General features: G+C 33.0%; 2 protein-coding genes across 2 annotated transcripts; both read right to left on the bottom strand.

Annotated features, from left to right (window-relative positions):
• Window positions 1–2810: 2810 nt before the first annotated feature.
• On the bottom strand, window positions 2811–5362 carry LOC107403279 (plasma membrane-associated cation-binding protein 1). Its single transcript, XM_048466151.2, has 5 exons — window positions 4715–5362; window positions 4365–4496; window positions 3940–4029; window positions 3710–3794; window positions 2811–3442 (listed from the first exon to the last, which is right to left on the bottom strand). Exons 2-5 carry the CDS (start codon window positions 4476–4478, stop codon window positions 3051–3053), a joined length of 681 nt encoding a protein of 226 aa, XP_048322108.2. The 5' UTR covers window positions 4479–4496; window positions 4715–5362; the 3' UTR covers window positions 2811–3050.
• A 4370-nt stretch (window positions 5363–9732) lies between these two features.
• Window positions 9733–15526, bottom strand: LOC107405603 (DNA replication licensing factor MCM6). Its single transcript, XM_016012709.4, has 16 exons — window positions 15344–15526; window positions 14785–15220; window positions 14450–14643; window positions 14134–14329; window positions 13956–14033; window positions 13145–13374; window positions 12949–13063; window positions 12093–12167; window positions 11867–12007; window positions 11499–11702; window positions 11253–11414; window positions 11116–11171; window positions 10882–11018; window positions 10651–10776; window positions 10231–10361; window positions 9733–10144 (listed from the first exon to the last, which is right to left on the bottom strand). Exons 1-16 carry the CDS (start codon window positions 15424–15426, stop codon window positions 10004–10006), a joined length of 2505 nt encoding a protein of 834 aa, XP_015868195.2. The 5' UTR covers window positions 15427–15526; the 3' UTR covers window positions 9733–10003.
• Between the last annotated feature and the right edge of the window lie 26 nt (window positions 15527–15552).

Raw genomic sequence — 15552 nt, forward strand, 5'->3', positions numbered from 1 at the left:
TGATTTTTCTAATTTTAGAAATAAAAGTGCAAAATATGTGAGAGCTGGTAAAATAAAATTGAAAATATCCTAATGAGGAAGCAAGGACTCCCCATCCCATAGTATAGTCCCATATAATTATTTTCAAGATTAATCTCAATAAAACCCTTTAGAGAAACTTCATTAATTAAAGCAATGCAAACCTAAAGTAAGACTGCTAAAAAGTGTAAGAAAATCTACAGCCTTTATTACATTCTCTCTATACACTAGAAATTAAAAAGTCACCCTTGCAACTGGCCATTAGGATGACCTTGCATTTTTTTTTTTTTTTCCTTTTTTGCTAAGGTATTATTTACACATGGAATGAAACTTTCATTGTGTATATGTACAAGTAAAAACTGAGACTTTCTTTTTCATAGCCCTTTTTTTTTTTTTTTTTTTTTCCTATGTTGAACATTGACCAAGAAAACCTCCATGGGAAAGACAAAATATTGCACAGTGTACCCCTTTGATTCATAGAAACTCAAGAGATAAATGTATTAATTATACCAAATTCAAAGCTTTTTAAAAAATTAAATTGGAAAACAAATCCACAGAAACGAGTGATCATAAAGTAATTAATGAATAAATACACTTAAAGTAACAAATTAATCGCCATATTGTTTGAAAATAGTTCTGCAGCCTGTTGAACAAAACTTTCTTTCTTTGGAACAAAATTTCAATATATTGTATACAATGATCGTGCAGTGGAAAATTAATTTTCAATATAATTTATGGTTTACATTCGGTAAAAATGGAACCTTCAGTAAGTGAACTTTACTACAAATACATCTTTACCTGGAACTAGCTACTTAAATGTTGATTGTTTTGAAATATGGATTTTTTTTTTTCTTTTCTTTTCTTTTCTTTCTTACTGAACTATATCTATTAGGTGTCATTGTAGTGAATTTTGGTTCTGTTCTGCTATGGAAACGACACTTTATTAGATCGATTATGATGAGTATATTGTTGTTAGTTTCATACTGCAAAGACATTGTAATGGAGGTAATTAATCCTTGCTGAAGTTGAAAATTGGATACAGATCATATAATTCTACTATGGAAACTATCATGAGTAATCTCTATAATTCAGCTAAACTCAAAAGTTTGATATATGAATATGTGAACTTTATGTCTGTTTTGTTGTTACCGTCTTCAACCCTCAGATTCCAAAGCCATTGAGTTTTTGGAAAAGAAAGTGTAGAACCAGTGGCTTTTAGTCCCAAAGTTCTGCAATCAGTTAATCTCACTAGTTCTATTCTTGAACTGCTTATAGGTAATTTTGTTTTTGCTAAAAAAATTAAATAGGTAATTAATGTTAATTTGTGTTAATGTTGTGAGGTTGAGAATGAAAATAAGGGTTGAAAGTTTATAATGGAAAATACATTAAGAATGTTGCTGGTGAACATATAGGAAATAAGAGAGAACCCAAGGAATAATTCGTCCCTACAGATATTGAGCCAATTCACTATTTGCACAAAAATCGAGAAAGAAATTGCTATATGGTCCCAAAAAAACTTTAGATGTGAATGCTTATTTATAGAGTAATACCCCAGGTCTCTTATATAATTCTTTAACCTTTACTTTTTTTATTTATGATATTATTGATATGTTTATCTTTCTTTAATTTTGTTTTTCTTTTTGCCTTTTATTATTATTATTTTTTTTATCTATGTTATTATTATTTTTTTCTTTTCGAGGTCTAATTTGGTAGCAAGCTAAGTTCTGTTGGAGATGACAACAACAAGACCCAGAGAAAATTAAAATTAAGCATGGCAGAGCTTCTTTGTTGATAATTTGGTTCATCATCAACTTCTATTCCTATTCCAATTCCTTTTATTTTTCTTTTTATCAATGTTATTATTATTTTAATTTATATTATTATTGATATGTTTGTGTAGAGTTAATGGAGGAATACCCAAGCCTTTTATCTTTACTGATATGTTTGATTAGAGTTAATAGGGAAATATTCCAATTATTTTGTTTCCCATGGTCATGAAGTATACTTTTGTCTCTTATTGTTCTATCCTTTTTTCTATTGGTTTTCTTCATCCCTATGTGAATGACTTAGATTTTGTCTCCCATGGCTCTCCCATAATCTTATCCTATCTTTCTATTGGTCCTTGGAATTTTGTTTGTTCAGGGTAAGTGGCACCTGAGATGTTTATTGTGTAAGTTATAAAATAATCGTTATAAAATAATCAAACTATTACTGGTAGCAATGAAGAAAATTCCACTTGAATATGTCTCAAGATTCACCAGTAGAAATAGAAGACTTGAAAAATCTGCATGACAAACATTTCAAAGTTAAATTGGTGTCGAATTGCAGTACAAGTGGTCTCTTGGCTGAACAGACAACGTTTAATAATATTTTAATTCATTTTTTGTTCTTTTTCTTTTTCTCTCGTTTTGACCACTTTTTCAAGGTTTTGATTAAAAAAAAAAAAAAAAACATTTTGTTAAGATAAAAAGTTATTTTGTCCTTCAAATTTTGTTTCGAAATTATTGTTTTTTTGTGATAATGTAATTTTGTCTAATAAATTTGATAGAATTAATCATATATGCCAGATAACAATGAAATAAAATAACATAACATTTTAACTAATTAAGATTGGATCAATGCGTCACTAAAAATAGAGGAATGAGACTTTGAATGTGCATTTGTACAAGTAAAAAAACACGTGGAATGAGAACTTTCTGTTTTTTTATTTTTCTTAGCTTTTTTTTTCCTCTATTGACCGTTGACCAAGAAAACCTACAGGACAGGGGAAATTAAGACAGGATATTGTACAGTTTGATTCACAAAAATTTAAGAGACATAATTATTAATTATATCAAATTCAAAGATTTTTTAAAAATCAAATATGAAACAAATTAATCCATAGAACGAGTGATCACAAAGTAATTAATGAACAAATATGTTTAAAGAAACAAACAAATCACTTCTTTTTCTTTTTTTTTTCTTTTTCTTTTCTTTTCTTTTCTTTTCTTTTCTGTTTTCCATAAAACTTTTGCACAAACAATTCTCTTCTTTCAAGGCTTTGGTGGTTCTGCTGCAACTTCTTCCACTTTTTTTTCTTCCACCTTAGAAGGCTCAGCTGTAGTAGTTACAGGTGCTTCTTCTTTAGTTTTCTCAGCTTCGACCACCTTGATCACTTCCTCTTCTTTCTTTTCTGAGGTAGCAGTAGTAGTAATCTCTTCTTTCTTTTTCTCTTCTTCAATTACTATCTCCCTATCTTTGCTTTCTGTTTCTTCTGCAGTTGTTGTTGTTGTAGTGGTTGTTTCTGCTGTTGGAGCTTCTTCTACTTTCTCCTCTGTCACAATAAAAGTAGACACCTTCTCAAATACGAAGAAAACTGGTCCTGGGACCAGTGCTGGGCCATACTTTGAGGATGCTTCTGTCACTGGTTTTGATCCTGGAAATTCTGTGTATTTACCATGCAAAAGTAATATTACCCCACTTGCTAGAATCATTAATTAGTTTTTTATTTTACCTGAATACATTTAAATAGAATCGCTTTGGTAGGCTTAAACTTCCATGGTATTGTAGGTATGCACGTCTATATTATACCAGTATATGTCCTATTATTGGTAATAGAACATGGACTCCTTCAATATCATGGGGCTATAGCAAAATTTTATATATATATATATATGATATATAATGGAATTAAAGTTAGTATAACTTATACCAATCTTAACGAGTTCTTCAAGGAACTTGTGAACTGCAGCCGAGTGCTTCTTTAATCCTGCTTCCTTGGGTTCTTTCACCAAAGTCTGATCAAAGATTGAAACTAATTAAGCTCAAAAAAAGTTTTATATAAAAAGTTGGTTTATATTAAAAATAAATGAATAAATCTTTTCTTTTTAACTTTTATTATTCTTATCTACGTGTGCTTTTTATGGGGTTTAAATATCTCACCTTGATTTCAACAGATGAAGCTTCATAGATTTCAACTACTTTAGGTTGGAGATCGGTCTTGTTTTCTTCAAACTGCTTATTGATTTCCTCCTGACCATAAATTCAAAAATAATACATCAAATGATAAAAGAGGAAATTCACATGATATGTATCTATATATATATATATATATCACCAAAAAATCAAAAAGAAAAAGTGTCAGAGTACAGAAACACATCCCTCTATCTATATATAAAAAGTTTAAAAGAACTGAAAATTTAACCCCTAAAAGCTAGAAACAATAATTGAAAAGTTTTTCTTCTTCCTATGTGTGTGCATATATATATATATATATATGTATAGGTGAATATGTTAGACGTTTTGAAGGAAAAATAGATACAAGAAATATATGTATATATATATGATTCAGTATATATATAACAAACCTTAGATTCATCGAAAGACTTGATGGCTTCAGCAGCAGCAGCCTTTTTTGCACTACCGTTCTTCTCAAAAACCTTCTTGATCTTGGGAAGCACCTTAGATTTCCAATAACCCATCTCTCTCTTTTTCTTTTTCTTTTAAGAAAGAAACAGTTCAAAAAACAAAGACTAATAAGAATCAAATCAAATACATCTATAAAAGATCTTACAAAGATATATATATATATATATATATTAATTACAATTAATGATCATGAACTATATATATATATATATATATGCACATATCGGAATTGGAATAGGAATAGACGTTGATGATGAACCAAATTATTAGCAAAGAATCTCTGTCATACTTAATTTTAGATTTCAGCTCTTGTTGTCTTCGTCTCCAACGAAGCTTAGCTTGCTACGAAACTAGACCTCAAAACGTAACTGTAGCTGGACAACTGTACCTCCAAATTAAGCCACATAAACTCCTTACGACCGTGCCATCAAACATATAGACATTCTTCTCACGTAACTACCCTTATTATTCCTCTTTAATTACAGATAATACCCACTTAGTCATCCGCATCAGCCAACCTCCACATCCAAATGACCTTCACTACCCTTCCAAATTTAGCTAAATATTTCTTAGATGCGAACTGTAAGGGAAGGGCATAACCGACCAATAACAAATAGGGAGGTAGGTTGGTTATGATTGATATGACTGAAAGCCAGAGTGGATAATGTAAATAACAAGGGAATCGCAAGGGCAAAATAGTAAAAGAATAGAAGATGACAGCTGGCGATGACCTCATAACAGAGGTGGCAAAATATCATATCAGGTCGTGGGTCCCATGAAAGGGTTGCCAAAAATTTGATGGTGCTGACGACGATGATGATTCTGATCTGTATTTTTTCTTTCTTTTTTTTTTTTCTTTTTTTTTAATTCTAACAAAGTAATAGTATTACTAGCTAATTCAATGCACAATTTGGTTTGCCTGTTTTCTTTTCGTTCTCACGTGGCTTCGCTGGTTTGGGACTTCAATCACGCCGTCAATGACTAGAAAAGCAAAACTTATTGATTCTCTCATATAAAAACTTTTGAAATATGGTGGTTTTAATTGAGACCATCGATGAGGACAAAAAGTGAAGCCCCATGTTAGTCTTTGTTTGAAGGCATATATTTGTATTGCAATCAAACAAGAAGGTGTTTGATAATCATAAGCTAAAAGGGCCTTCACAAATCAGAATGATGGGGAAGCTAGCTTGCATCCACATGGGGATGCCTTCAATTTATAAATTTTTGTGCGTCCTTTTTTTGGATTTTAATAAAAGGAGTGGGAGACAAGAAACATGGATTAGTTAATGTGTGGGGTTCACAACCTTAACTAGATTACTTATCTACTTCTTCAGGAGATAAAATAGTCCATTTTTATTTGCAAGCAAAGCTTATAAGCCACAAGTTATTGCACTTTTTAGCTTTGGGTTATGTAATGTTACACGTAAATCTTATATATATATATATATATAAATAATATATATCTCTCTGTATTTTAGTTTATTCAAAATTAAAATTTTATTTTTAAATATCATTATATCACTTATTATAAATTAACAGATAATTTTTAGTAAAAACCGTAAGTTTTTTTTCTAAATATTTATATTAGAAATGTATATATAATTTGACGTACTTGGATGATTGAAGCAGTTGAAAGATTTTAGAACAAACAAGTGGCTTCGATAACAATCTTCACTAATGAATTAGAAAATTAATGGATTCAACGCTTCTCTGAAAAATAATTGGGTTGCTCATGAGTCTCTATCTCAGCGTCCTTTTCTGTAAAAGGTAAGCTGATTGGATGGTTACGGGGCAAATCACAATGAGTAGTGCATATTCTTAATTGATATTATATCAGTTAAACTCGGCATAAATTTTTTAGAGGTTTGAAAGTTGTGTATTATAAAGTCTTCGTGAAAGGGCTGTTAAGGCATGATTGCTAATCGATTGATCTGTCCTTCAGATATAAAACACAAAAAAAGTCCATCTCTATGTTGCATAAATCAAGAGCACAAAACCACTTTCTGGCTAGCCAAACACCTTTTTCTTAATTTTTCTTTGCATTCTGCATCCTCTTAATAATGTCTTGCTTTTTTGTCTTCCTTAATTTCGATCCTTATTGGTATCTGCTTTACTTGTCATATGGTATTAATTTTCACATATCACATATGTATACCTACCTGCAAAAAGTATAGAGAGAGAGAGATGCATTTTTGGATTATGTTAATTTATATTAAATTAATTAGTAGTCCACAGTCATATGGTAACCCTGATCACAGTCGGATGATCTAAGCAAAGATGGAATGATAAGATTAAACTCTTGTACCTATCCACCTCAATATTATTTTTCCAATATAACCAACCAGAATAATAATATTTCTTACTTCACCCTCTCGTATTCAGGTGCCTTTCCTTTTTCTGAAAGCAGATTAGACTCTCTTTGGCGTGTGGGGCTACGACTAAAAGGAAATGATTTTATTTTGCATTATATTGGTAAAAAGAAATTAAAAGTACAATAAAAATGGAGATGATAAATGTTAATATATGAGAGAGAGAGAGAGAGAGAGAGAGAGAGAGAGAGAGAGAGAGAGAGAGAGAGAGAGAGAGAGAGAGAGAGAGAGAGAGAGAGAGAGAGAGAGAGAGAGAGAGAGAGAGAGAGAGAGAGAGAGAGAGAGAGAGAGAGAGAGGAATAATACTAAAAGTACCAATTAATTTATTAAAATGTTTATCAAATAATAAATGTTATTGTATTATTAATTTTTATTTAATTACATGTATCATTTAAAAAGTTTATTAAACTATATTCTATAAGGTATTGTATATCAAAATTGAACAAATAAGATAAAAACATGTCATTATTACTATGTTATCTTAATAAACTAGTTGATACATTTAGCATTATATTTAGAAATAATGCTAAGGGTACTAAAGCGTCTAATAAGATGTTTACTAATATGATGTGACAAGATTCAGTGTTATTATTTTATTGATTGAAAAATTAATATAACTTAAACATTAATAAATAAAATTTTCAAAGAATAAGTATATCCAAATCTAAGCCAAACACTTCATTGTTTAGTAAATATTTTGATAGATTTATTAGTACTTCTAAAATCAACTTAGATATCCTATACTTGTTAGACTCTCCTTGATTTTATTCGGTTTTTTAATCTAAATTCTTAACTCAAATTTGTTTTCGATAATCCTCATGAACGATTTCAAAAATATTACACATGTCATGAACAGTACACATATTTAATTAATATTCATTAATATACTAATTAATTAAGACACCATTTTTTTATCTTAATTAAGACACGTCAATTAAAGAAAAATAATAGATGTGCATCCATAATTTTCATGGTCATGTGTATTTTTATTTTTTTATTTTTTTATTTTTTTTTTGAAAGACATAGTTATGTGTATCAGATAATAGATAAATGTCCCTAAAAATAAATAAATTTGTGTATTAACTAATAGATAATTGTCCCTAAAAATAAATAAGTTTGTGTATTAACTAATAGATAATTGTCCCTAATAATAAATATGTTTGTGTATTAACTAATAGATAATTTTCCCTAATAAAAATAAATAAATTAATAAATAGATAAGTAATAAGTTCTAAATTATTATATAGATGTTAATATTGTTCTTTAGAATTGAAGGAGGGATAGAGTCCAAGTCCTTGTTTATGTCAAAGGAGTTTAAACCCATAAAAGGGGCTTACTCATCCATGCATAATATCTGCAACGCCAATTAAATCCATCCTGATGATTTCTCAAGTCAAGATTGGAGGAACATCAATTAATAAGAGGTAGTCTCTTAGAAGGCACAACAAGTGTCCCCTATACGCTTAAGCCAAAAAAAAAAAAAAAAAAAAAAAAAAAAAAAAAAAGTGTCCCCTATACTGTACGCCCAACAAAATTGTCCCATGGGCCATGGCTTTATGAATATAAGTACTTGATCCGGACTGATTATATTATATATAATATATTTATTGTAGTTAATTTATATAAGAGTGGACTGTTCTTCATGATTAATATAATTAGACAAGCTACCAAGAATATATATACATAATTAGACTAGTCTCTTAACCACATAAACAGTGTGTAGGAGTTGGTCATACATTCATATCCACATATAATGTAATATATATATTATTAATAAATAAATAAATAAATGATAAAGGCGTTTGAATATATACATATAGTATATCAATCTATTATTGACAAATGTAAATGATCCCATGTGAATGATAGAAGGATATATAATTAAAAGAAAAGATTAAAAGACAAAACAACATACGTGAGGCAGCTTTAGGAATAGAAACAGGAATAGGAATAGAATGGCGTATGGCTGGGTGCAAACTCATGATTGAAAAATTAACAAGTGAATAATGGAGTCTTATCTCATTCTGATAATGAAAACTATCATTATTTATGACCCCCAATTAATACTAACCAGGCATCCGATGTTGGATTTGGAGATTAGCCCATCTCTAAAAATTCTTTCAAAATAAATAAATAAAATAGCAACAACCTTAAGCATCTCAACCGCACGTGCGAATAACCAGTTCCCGGAGGCAGGGAGTTGGTAAGCCAAACAAGGCATTCAAATAATTGACCAAATTCATACAGCCGCAGTGGTTTTATCTATTTTACTTTTCACTTATACATTTCCTTTTCTTTTGTCTTTGAAATCATTAAATATTATACAAGAATATTTTATATTGAAGTGAGTGTATGCAATCTTTACCTCTTTATACATGTAACAAACAAACATTTTCGTGTATATAAAAAGCAGAAAACACATGAGCGTCCTTGGGAGTTTTGTTTAATATTATAACATTCCTCATGTTAAATTCACACAAATGTTTTCGGGCAGACAAACACTCGCATTTTTTTTTTTTTAAATTAATTATCCATCAAATTTATCAGTCTGTACTCCAGGCAACGAACAAGAATGTAAATCAAAAACAGTTTCAATGCATAAAAATATGCTTGGTCCTTGGTCCACATGACATGATATCGACAAGTTCAGTATCATTAACCAATGCGAGATAAGTACAATCCAGCAAATTGCTTATGCTTCATTAATAGAGTTACCGTGTCATGTAGCAAGTATGCCAAAAGGTAGGTGAACATTGATTTTTCTTGCTCCTTTTTTTGTGATTCTTATTTGGTCTGTCCCTGCTTGTATTAACTACACATATCATCAATCGATTCGGGTTCAACTTCTTCTGATGTATCTAGGATTACAGAATATGCCACACAAATCTCATGCTTGCATGAAACTTTAAAGAACAATAAACTGAAACACAACCATACCTAAAATAATAAATGTCATATTTTTAACTACTGATTCTAAAAGTAAAATATGGGGTACATCAAAAAGTAATTCGAATGATAAAAATGTGAAACCAATTACTAGTTCCGATTTTTTACCTCTATTTTCTTTGTCCTCATATCTTACAAATTTTAGCTCCACATATAAATATAAAGTTGATGTGGAACAGAGGGCGAAGTTACATTCAGCTGGTTGTGAGCTTAAAACATATTGAAGAGGTGGATTCTTAATCTAAAAGAAAAGCCATATAAAATCACTCAATGACATAATTAGGGGCAACGGCTAGTATTCTGTCATTTCTGGATATGGACGGCTGCTGGTCTTCTCCTTCACCCTCTGCTGCCTGCCTACCGTCATCTACCACTATTAAATGGCCTTCTCTTCGAATCAAACTCTGCATTACGAGCATTTGGTATAAAATGACTGATCGTAGGAGGTGTTTTCAATAGGATCTAGTTTGCAAGAAAATTATAGTTTTACCTCTATAATAGCTTTGATTTTGGAAACTTCATTTGCTGCCTCCTCCATTGAATTGTAGATATTTTTCTCATTCTGCTGACTCACATACCATTGAATCAAGTCCCTCTGCCTCATTCCAGCCATCCCTGTCCCTGAAACAAGGAGCCTCAACTTTATTAAAAATGAAGGTCAATGATTCTTGCTAACTGAAAATACCATACATAAGGACAAGCATGAGTGATTTAGCAAGATTTGTGCATCATTCTGTAACTTTTAGTCAAAAAGCAGGTCTATCACCCTATAATAAAATTGGTTTTGGCCAAACCAAAATCAAGACCTTAAAGGAAATCAGCTTTACATGTCATGAGGTATTTAAGGCTTCTTTAGAACGTCACTAAAATAAATAATAAAAATAAAATAAAAAAGGTGCATGTAGTTTACCTTCATGACTAACAGCTTCTTCGTGCTGTCTAAGACGCATGACAAGGGCATGGGTAACCTTCTGAAAATACTCATCGCTTATAACAAGTTTCTTCCCTTGTCGGTTTGCAGAACCTGCTACATTTTCTGCACCATTATAATCCAATATTAATTATTTCGTTCACTGTCTATAAATGACTAGAGAAAGAAACCATCAAAGAGTTCTGGATAACATAATCTCATTTGCATTACCAGAAGCTGGCTCAGAGGCAGCATTGCTTGGTTCATGACCACCTTGATTAGCACCATTTATGTCATTATCACCATCATTACCACTGTCACGATTTTCTTCTTGAAACTCAGAGAGATCAATCTCACTAGACTCCACACTGAGTGGCAAAAGAATATAAGCATTATGGTCACATAAGCTAAAAGGAACAAAAAGAGGGATGAAAAATCTTGGACATATTGTCATTATCTTCTTGCCTTATTATAGAAGTTTTCAGCAACTTCACTGCTAAACGTACATGATGCGGTTGTACCTGTAAAACCCCCCATTTAATTCATGCACAAACACAGAAATTTCTAATCCAAAGAATTAATTTGCCAAACTTTTAAAGCACCTGAATTTCCAAATGACTTCTACAAATGGCCTCTGAAAGCCTGATTAATGCCTCCAGTTGCCTGACAGTCATGCGATACGCAACTCTACTGCCAGGAGTAGTATCACCTCTTCGGAGAGATACATAAGACTCCACCAGAACATTTCTGGCTTCTGAGCTTAGCTGCATCAAATGAAGGCCCCAAAGGAAACAAATAAGTTTTCAAGAAGAGAAAAATAAAATTGAATACACGGGTATATAAAATACCTTTGGTTTCAGAGTTTTTGCATATGCAACATAACGCTTCAGCTCTGCAGTCGTGAATGCAGGAGTAAGTGCCTCTTCATGCTTCTGATGCACTCTTACAATGTGATGGGCAATGTGGTAGTCAGTTTGATCATCTGGATCATCAATCATGACATATACCAGATCAAACCTTGAAAGGATAGCAGGAGGAAGAGCCACATTGTACTGAAAAAAGTATTTAAGTGGTTAGTAAACATTGTGAAGCCAAAACTTTAACAATCATACCACTTGAAAGACTTGGTCATCATCCATATCAAAAACATTGAGAAAGACCAAACAGCTATTCAAAACAGTTCCAAGCATTCTATCAAATTCAAGAATATTCTTACCTTAAGGGGTTTAGATTTATCATAGCGTCCCCCTGTAGGATTGGCTGCAGCAAGAATTGATGTCCGAGCATTCAGTGTAGCTTGTATTCCTGCTTTTGTTATGCTTATCGTCTGCTGTTCCATGGCCTCATGAATTGCAACCTTCAAGTTCACTTATATATCATAGCTACATAGATGCTCCATGAACAAAAGCTATAGGAGTTCATGTGGAATAACAGAAAAATACCTGATCTTTTATATCCATCTTGTCAAACTCATCAATGCAGCAAATGCCATTGTCAGCTAGCATTAATGCACCAGCCTGGATAAGTGTAATATATCAGAAACTATTGACAGACAGGCTGATATAATTATAAAGTAGCAAAACAGATGTTATCTAATCAGCTTTTTAAGCAGCCTTTTAGCTGATTGTTTCAAATGGGTGCTTTCTACTATTATCAAGTGGTAACATTTATCAATGAACCATAATTGATGCACTCGTGCACCAGCCCGGGAAACATATTTCAGTGGTAACATTTATCAATGAACCATAATTGATGCACCCATGCACTAGCCTAGGAAACATATTTCATCATGTCCATTTTCAAGTTTCTGTTTCTCGTGTTCACGTTGAAATTTATTTTATTATGTTCCTATATTTTCACATCTCTTGAATCAGTTGCATACAGAGCACTATAAAGTCAAATAGACTTCTATGCTTCTTTTTCTTATTTTTAAGCATAACCATCTCTCTACCAAACACAGAAACCTTATCTCTTTAAAATAAATGCTAGATGTTCAAACTACAATTTTAAACTAAAACAAATTTGTCCACCCTTAATCAATACATTTTTATTCCCAGTATAGTAAATTCAGCCCTCCCATTTTGTGGGCTTATATTAATATGACATTATAAAATAATTTAGTATAACATTATGACATCAAAAGGTTTTAGAAGCAACAATGCTTTCTATATTAATGACTTTGACTCAACAAGAACAATCGCCATTCTACGTGATAAAGAGTAAAGAAAAGCCAAGTTCTCACATTGCTTGCACAAGTTTGACAATCCACAAAATATTCAAACAATTTGAAAACGGTACCTCAATACAGAATTCCCCGGTTTCTGGTTCTTTGGCCACTGTTGCAGTTAACCCAGCAGCAGAGGAAGATTTTCCAGATGTGTAAACAGATCTTGGAACTATACCTGAGGTATACCTGAAGTGACAGAACAGAGTTATTATAAGTTGCTTAATCTAACCACAAATAAGATGATAGGATGCAGAAAAATTGACATACTTGAGGAATTGAGACTTTGCACAGCTAGGATCTCCAACTACACAAACATTGATGTCCCCTCTCAGGTTGATGCCCTCATGAGTAAATTTGTGCACACCACCTATAAGCATAAGAAGAATTGCTCTCTTAATATCTTGGTGGCCGAAGACAGTCGGAGCGATGCTATCAACAAGCTTATTGAAGAAATCAGGGGTATTCCTCATTCTTTGAACTTCATCTAGCTCTTCTGCCTGAAAAATCAATAACTCAAGCATAATATGGGTTCAGTTATGTTTCACAAGTACATGTAAGCATAAACATTGAAATATTATGTAAAACACATGCAACCACCACACATATATTCGCAGGCAAAGCACACAATTCATAGTGAATTATACACTTCTTACAAACCACAGCAGGAAAATACTTATTCCAGTTTTTGTTGATAGTTACATCAGCTACTTTCATACATATATTTAAGATCGAGGAGGATATTCTTCTATAAGAAATGAAAACTACAATAATATATGTGGTGCACCATCAGTAAGTTGGAAGATTCTATAAAGTAGAGACTATGCAACATTGGCAGTTAACACAATAAGAACCCCGGATGCACCAATAAAAAAGACTAAGTTGCTCAATGCTATTAGAGAAACAACAGGTAAAGGCAAATCCTGAACAGCCTCAAGAAGTACTCATATGCACAAGCCAAGTATTTTGGTTTGAACGCCTGGTGGAGACGATGCAACATCAATGATAGAACAATGAACTTCGAAAATTACAAGTCTATGAACTAGAAGAAAGTAATATGGATAGTGAATCATGAACTAACAGTAAATTGCTGGATGTCCTCGTCATCAGCATCCTTCTTTCTATTCCTGATGTCATTATCCCTTCTACCATCAGAAATCTGACCAAAAGAATCAACCGTGAGGTACAGGTAACTAAAGGATGCCCATCATGTTAGAATTGGTAAAATTTGTGAATGGAAAAACCATCCAACAACCAACCTGAACTGAATTGGCAATGAATGCAAGGCGATAGGAGAGATCTCTAACTCCCAATGCTTTAAGTCCTCTCACACCTTCCTGTCCAAGCATGGCGTTCTTGCCTTGAGAAGCTCCTCGGCGGCACTCAGCTCTCTCTCCAGGGGAAGCCAATGCCATTATATCAGGTACCACAACCACTGTGCCCGTGAAAATAACCCTGTAATTTAAGCATAATATTAAATTGAAAAAGAAGCTCCAAGCGCGCACTCGGTACGCTTAACAGAACAAGCACTTTGAAACATAATGATTCAGAATATAATGAATGAATGAAGCTTACGTATCTCCAGCCCTGGCCTTCTCCACAATCTCATGGCGTAGTACAATATCCAAAGATCTGGGAAGCGAGCCTGGAGGTATTTCATTGGAAGTCTCCTGCATTCTCACCCTCTGCCAATCTGCAAATTTGCTTTCTTGCCGAAGCAATGCCCATCTATTTCTGTTCGCACAGGTCGGATTCACACAAATTGTTGGCTATACAACCCAACCCCCCCCCCCCCCCCCCAAAAAAAAAAAAAAAAAAAAAAAAACACCACAACAATCAAAATCAAAAACAATGTGAGTGCGACCCCCAACATTTACATTTCCAAAATTACTCAAGACAAGAGATCACACCTCAGTATATTTGAATTGCTGTTCAACGTTCTTGATTACGCCCCCGCATTCCAAGCACTTGAAAGTCCCCTGGAGAAGCTCCGGCCGAACCTCACTGGTCCGGGTCACCACTCCGGTGACCGATACCAGCTTACCAATCTCCGCCGTATTGAGCTCCCTCAGCCTCTTGCATACAGGAAGATTGAAGAAGGCGAGGTTGATGTCCTTATTAGGGTTGTCATCGGATATGAAGGTCGGTTTTTGCTCCATCACGAATCTCTTGCAGGCGTTTTTCAAGTATGGTTCGAACCTCAAATACTCTTCGGAGATCGCCTTCTGGAGTAGATCGCTGAAGAGCATTACGTGAGAGAAATCGATGAACATGGTGGTCGATTCGTTGGCTCTCATGGCTTCGATCTCCGCCTCGTAGAAAATCTCATTCGAGTTCAATCTGAAGCTGTTTCGTTTTTCAATTCCAAAAAATCAATTACCCATGCCGAATATCATAATGAAAAAAAAAAAAATTAAAAAAATAAGGAAATAAAGAAATTGAAAATGAAAAAAGAAAAATCGAAAAAACCTCTTGAGGAAGTCGAGGAAGATGTTCTCGACCTTCACAGCCTTATCGTCGACCAGGTAACCTCCAATCCCAAACGCCTCCATATGCGCCTGTGTTATTCTTCTTCTTCTGAAACTGAAAAAACTGAACTCAGAGATTTGATTTGCTTTCCCTAATCGAATTTCAGTTTTGCGCCTTTTTCCTTCTGGCGGGAAAATGGTCTCGTTCCC

This window comes from Ziziphus jujuba, chromosome 1 (genome assembly GCF_031755915.1).
Source record: "Ziziphus jujuba cultivar Dongzao chromosome 1, ASM3175591v1".
NCBI lineage: Eukaryota > Viridiplantae > Streptophyta > Magnoliopsida > Rosales > Rhamnaceae > Ziziphus > Ziziphus jujuba.